The sequence below is a fragment of the Hippocampus bargibanti genome, linkage group LG11, assembly GCF_051943395.1.
Source record: "Hippocampus bargibanti isolate YZ-2025 linkage group LG11, ASM5194339v1, whole genome shotgun sequence".
Taxonomy (NCBI): domain Eukaryota; kingdom Metazoa; phylum Chordata; class Actinopteri; order Syngnathiformes; family Syngnathidae; genus Hippocampus; species Hippocampus bargibanti.
The window spans coordinates 5,469,252-5,475,251 of NC_142744.1; the positions used below are offsets into that span (position 1 = coordinate 5,469,252).

At 41.1% G+C, this 6,000-nt stretch overlaps 1 protein-coding gene across 1 annotated transcript in view; it reads left to right on the top strand.

Annotated features, from left to right (window-relative positions):
* tnn (tenascin N) overlaps positions 1–5,924 on the top strand; it is a 27,519-nt gene extending 21,595 nt beyond the window's left edge. Inside the window, exons 17-23 of the mRNA XM_089007390.1 lie at positions 1,152–1,282; positions 2,704–2,842; positions 2,918–3,069; positions 3,152–3,248; positions 3,337–3,501; positions 4,516–4,679; positions 5,459–5,924. Coding sequence (XP_088863516.1) covers positions 1,152–1,282; positions 2,704–2,842; positions 2,918–3,069; positions 3,152–3,248; positions 3,337–3,501; positions 4,516–4,679; positions 5,459–5,587 — 977 coding nt within the window. The 3' untranslated portion in view covers positions 5,588–5,924. The remainder of the gene's footprint in view (positions 1–1,151; positions 1,283–2,703; positions 2,843–2,917; positions 3,070–3,151; positions 3,249–3,336; positions 3,502–4,515; positions 4,680–5,458) is intronic.
* The last annotated feature ends 76 nt before the right edge of the window (positions 5,925–6,000 follow it).

The window sequence follows — 6,000 nt, forward strand, 5'->3', positions numbered from 1 at the left end:
TGTGTGTATTTATTGTATGGCTTCCAAATAAAAGCTCCCAAAAATAACACAAAAAAAATCCCATACTTATTAGGGCAGCAAGAACAATGTTTGCCATTGACACCCGGTTAAACGAAAGGTCGCAAAATTCATTGGCCATGTCTATAATAACAGGATGTACGGAGAAGCCTTTTAAAAACTCACACTTCCACTTGAATAGGAAGTCGACCATTTTGTTTTAAAGGACCCATTTTGAGTAGATTCCATTGCTTATATTTAAACAAACTCAGACTAGAGAATTTTCCCAAACGGACCCCAATTGGAAACTGGTATCCGATAAAGATGGATGACAATAAATTAAACAGTGAAACATTTGGGCAGAGCACGACATGAAAGTTTGAGGAGTTTGAGGCTGTCTATTAGCTATCTATTAGCTATCTATTTGCTATCTGTTAATTAACTGGCCGGCTAGCTAGATATCTGGCTGGCTATCTATTAGTTCTATAGCTAGTTGTCTAGCTGTCTATGTATTGGCTATCTATTAGATAGCAAGCGTTCAATCTACTTCAGGGTTGAGTGAACGTTGCTGCTGCTCACCCAGAGAAAAACTTCTCCTGTGACTGCAAAGTGACCTCAAAAGTTTTGAAAGGCGCTTATAAATAAAATGTATTATTATTATTATTATTATTTTTTTATCTGACAGAATACTCTAAATGTGCATATACATGTGAATCGTATCCACCTCGCCCGATGTCATCTGGTATGGCCTCCAGCTGACCCGAATAACGACAAGCACTTTAGAAAATCTGTATGGATGTACAATGTTCAGTGATGCTCACGCACCATCCTATGATTACTTGCGCCTGTGTGCATGCGTCAACCAAATTAGCTCAGTGATTATTTTCAAACCATGACAGACTAATTGCCGGCTGATCTGGACGAGGCGTAAGAAAACTATAAATTAAAATAATTGTCAGCTTTGTTTGTGAGTCAAGAAAGACAATAAAAAATATAAGCACAGTAATAAAACTTGCACACCAGAGGGACGATCGTCATTTGTTATTTCAAGGTTTACAGCACCTCCCCCCCCAAATGAAAAACGAATGAACTCCAATATTCCTTACTGGCATGAATGAGCCTTCACTTGTCGTTTGCTGTGATCCAACTGACAGATATCGACGCCCCAAAGGACTTGCGGGCTTTGGGGGTCACCACGGAGTCAGCTCGGTTGACCTGGGCCGCTCCTTTGGCTGACATTGATGGTTACATCTTAACTTACAGAGATGAAGATGGCAACCTGGAAGTGAGTTGAACATGTTTTGTGTTGAAATAGATTTAAGTTTTCATTTGATACATTTTTACTGGGAAGGACTTTTTAGATTCAAGGTCTGTAAAAGGCTGCCCTCTTGTGGTCATGAAGTGTATATTATTGACATATTTATGCTCTCATCACATAATAATGATTTATCAACTAGAAGTTGATTTCGTCCACCCCTTCCTCCTGAACAATAAATTGGGCATATTATACATTTTGATTTAGACCTATACCATTTCTCAAGTGTTTAACTCATTCACTACCATTCCCGAATTTATACAATACAATACAATACAATACATACATATTGATTGATATAGCGCTTTAACAGTGGCTGAAGCTGTAACAAAGCGCTGAACATGGTCAACTATCGTATACAGGAAATGAAGCTTAAATAAAGAAATTATTTCAGCGATTGACAAGCATGACGTGCAGCGCCATTCCCGAATTTGTTCGGGTTTTGTCTTCTCTTGCGGCGGGAGGGTGCATTTGAAGGTTCGGTCAGACCTCTGGTTGTGTTTTTCCCATCCACGAGGGGGCATCATTTGCCTTTTGTCAATGTTACCGCTTTGTTACAGCTTCAGCCGTTGTTAAAGCGCTATATAAATCAATGTTTGTCTTGCATTGTAGTTTATACAGCCACCCCCATTTCAAGCTCAGATAACTCCAGACCCATATAACTCAGGAATTAACTCCTTTTTTTCTAATAACAATAATAATAATAATAATAATACAGTAAAGTCTCGTTATATCGATATCGGATATATCGATAGTCCCGGTTATATCGATACTATTTCTATGCACGCACGGAGAAAATTACATGCAAACAGGGTTGGATATATCGATAGTCCTGGTTATATCGATATTTTTTCGGACTCCCTTGGATATCGATATAACGAGACTTTACTGTACATTTAATTTTTACAAGCGCCTTTCTGAACACTCAAGGACACTTTACAACAAAGACAACACACAAAACAGTAAAATCATGCATAAAACAATAAATAATAAAACAGCATAATAAATTAGACCATGTAAGCAATCTGATGAAAGAAGACAGTCTAAGCTTTCATTGAATGTTTATGTAGTCCTCAAACCCAGCATTCTGCAATTTGAATGAAAATGACAAAAACCCTGGCATTGGAGTGGACATATTTTTGCACATCATCTGGCAGGGAATGAGTTAATAACATGATTGTGACACGCTGTCATCAAAATACACCAAGGATCAAGATTTATGCACCACCGAGTTCAATGTGTGTACAGCACATGATGAAATTGACACATCACCAACCCACAAATACTGGACTTCAGCCATTGCCTGAAAGTGGCCCTGAATCCTCACCCATTTTCGCGAATCATAGCACGGGAGAAGAAAATCTTCATCATTTCTGTGTTTTGCATGTTAGGCTGTTGAGAAGCATCTTGGAGCCAGAGAAAGCAGCTTTATCGTCTCCGGCCTTCAAATGTCAAAGAGGTACATCGTTAGCATCATCGCCTATAGAGGAAACAAGAGGAGTAAAGTGGTGGAAACCATCTTTAAAACAGGTCTACAGTCGTCATAAGGCAAGTTTGAGGGCATTACGCTGAATATCTTTGACATATCTCGATCAATTTCCATAGATGGCCTCAGGTATCCCTTCCCCGTGGATTGTCTTCAGGTCATGAAAAATGGCATCAAAAAGAGCGGCATCTACACCGTCTATCTTAACAATGACAGCTCCAAACCGACTGACGCATACTGCGACATGGATACTGACGGAGGCGGCTGGCTGGTACTTTGGCGGCATGTTTTTTTTGTGGTTCAGTTCAAAAAACAAAACCAAAAAAAAAAACAAACGAGTGGTGCTCTTTCAGGTCCTGCAGCGTCGCACCACTGGCAAACTTGACTTTCTGAAACGCTGGAGGACCTACATTGCCGGTTTCGGAAACATGACAGACGAGTTTTGGATAGGTAAGAAGACGTTTTAGTGGATGTCTTGCTAAAAACACAGTACGTAAAGTATGACAGACTTTGTAATTGTTTTGCATGTTCATTTCAGGGTTGGATAAGATATACCAGATGACCAACACGCCCATCCAGTACGAAGTGAGATTCGATTTAGGCCTGGGCTCGGAGAGAGCATATGCCATTTACGACAACTTCAAAATCGCCAATGCCAGGCAGAAGTTTGCGCTTACCATTGGCCACTACAGAGGGACAGCAGGTGCGCTTGAAATAGGAATGTCATCAAAGAACACCATTTTGGATAGGATTGGATTATTGGAAGCAGTGGAAAATTTACATTTCACAGCAGCAAAGTGATGATAGGAAGAGGAAAGGAAAAGAAGAAGTAGAAAAACAAAAAATACAGGCCCTGCCGTAATGGCAGCCACTCTTGCGGCGCCATCTTGATTTCAAAATAACAAAATAACTCACCCTCTTTGTTGTATGAAGCACTTCTAGATGAAAGCTGAGAGGATCAAAGCGTCATTTTCACCAGTGGATCAGGGATGTCATGTTGGAATGTGCACGTCTGTTACAAGCTAAATGTTGAAAGCAAACACAAAGCTTTAGCATTCATTGACGAAAAGAGATTGTCTCACATCTCCTGTCCCACGTATATCCGCTTCAATTCCAAGCCGCGGCAAGTTCCACATATGCATCGGCGCTCTGTGCTGACGCTCCTTTCTTCTCATTGTGGGCTCCTCAAGCCATGCATCCATCCGGCCGCAGACTGTCCAATAGCACCAAACTGTCCCCCCAGAGCAGTCCAGCGATGACAGTCAAATGGCACTGACATTCCTCCCAATCAAAAACAGTGCTGGCGTATTTGTGCTGCCAAAAAGGCGCAACCGCTCAGCAGTCTCTTCCTTGATGAATGCCGTGGCTGAAAATGCAGAAAAATAATCCATATCTGTTTTTGAAATAACAGCATTTTATTGCAGATGATTCAGGCTCACGTAGGTGTGTTCACTCCCACAACGGCGCCAACTACGAAGAGGGCCTTTCATTAATATTCAGACCCAAATATGGACCAAAATATAGGAAATATTCTCAGGTTTTTGTTAGAAGTTGGACATTTATCATCTTATTGTGTGATGCCTAAATGTCCTCAAGCAACATTGCACCTCCGATGTCGATATTTCTTGGCGGGCAAGAAAAACATGATGTTACAGTGAAGGCCAGAAATGTTTACTCACACTTGATCAATCACGTCTCTATCCTTGTCGTTCTCTAGGTGATGCGATGACATATCACCAAGGTCGACCCTGGACGACGATCGACTCCGATAATGACATCGCCCTCGGCAACTGCGCCTTAACGCACCGCGGGGCCTGGTGGTACAAAAACTGTCACCTGGCCAATCTCAATGGCAAATGGGGAGACAACAGGCACAGTCTGGTGGGTAATCAGAGATACGACTCGTTAACTTCGTAATCTGTTATGGTACAGTGATAACTCAGGTTACGAACTTAATTGGTTCCCAGAAAGTGTGTGTCAAGGAGAAAAGTTCGTCTGCCAAACATTTATTTCCCATAGAAACCATTAAAAATGAGAATATCCGTTCCCAGGTCCCCATAAAACCCAATTTTCTCCTAAATAAGCCTTAAAACGACACAAAATATACCTTATTTTATGTATAATAAATGTGCTATTGTATTGTAATTAAAGAAATTAACAGCACTGTATAATAAAGTCATGTTCTTTACCTTTGTGACGGTGGATGTCAATGGATGACGAACTTCCAGGTTGCCTCTTGATGATATCCGAGTGAAGTTGCCATGCTTTCTCGGCGATAATACCCTCACTCACAATGTCCCCTGCTAGCTGCTTTCCGTTAATCCAAATCAACAGACGTTTTTCAACCTCCTCTATTGCCTGATAGCTAGTAGATAGCCGGCCAGCTAGCTAGCTAGTAGATAGCTAATAGATAGCCAGAAAAGCTGAGGTATCACTGTAGTTGGGATCACCATCTATGAAGTTCTTAGTGGAACAGGTGGCCATGAATCCAAACACAGTAAAAGCAATAACATAAAACATTTGCACGTCTATCCTGTGCTTGAATCTGATATAAACAAACCATTTTGTTTTGTTTCTTACCTTCAAAAGTAGAACTTCCGCAATTGTTTTCGTGGCCTGCCTTCTGTTAATATCAAGACTCTTTCTCTTCCCGCTCATAGGGGGTCAACTGGGAGCCATGGAAAGGCCACCTGGTGTCCCTGGACTTCACAGAGATGAAGATTCGGCCGGCGGGGGCGTACTACAACAGGAAGAGACGATCATTGATGGCGAGGGGGATGAGCCAATAGAATATCATCCGTCATTAACAGAAGTCGAGCAGTGGCCAATGAGACCCATCCTTAGTCTGCTCTCAGGAGAATTTAGTAGGATTTGATGCAAAAATAATCAGTCGGACAGTTTAAGTAGTAAAAAACAACAACATTGCATAATACATGGATCCATTTCATTAAGTGCTTGGTAGGCTAGAAACCAACCCTGATGGTTTACTGAGAGGCAGCGTGCGAAAAAAAAGGATGCACCCAATTTTGCAATACCAAACCAATGGGGTGATTATGATGATGATGATTATTACCTTGGAGGTGGAATTTCTTTCACAATTAAAGGACAACCGACGCGTGCGGACAATTTGTGTCCATAATTTGTAAAATCACTTGAAATGACTTCTACTGAGCGTATTTTACAAAGATTCCAACGCATATAG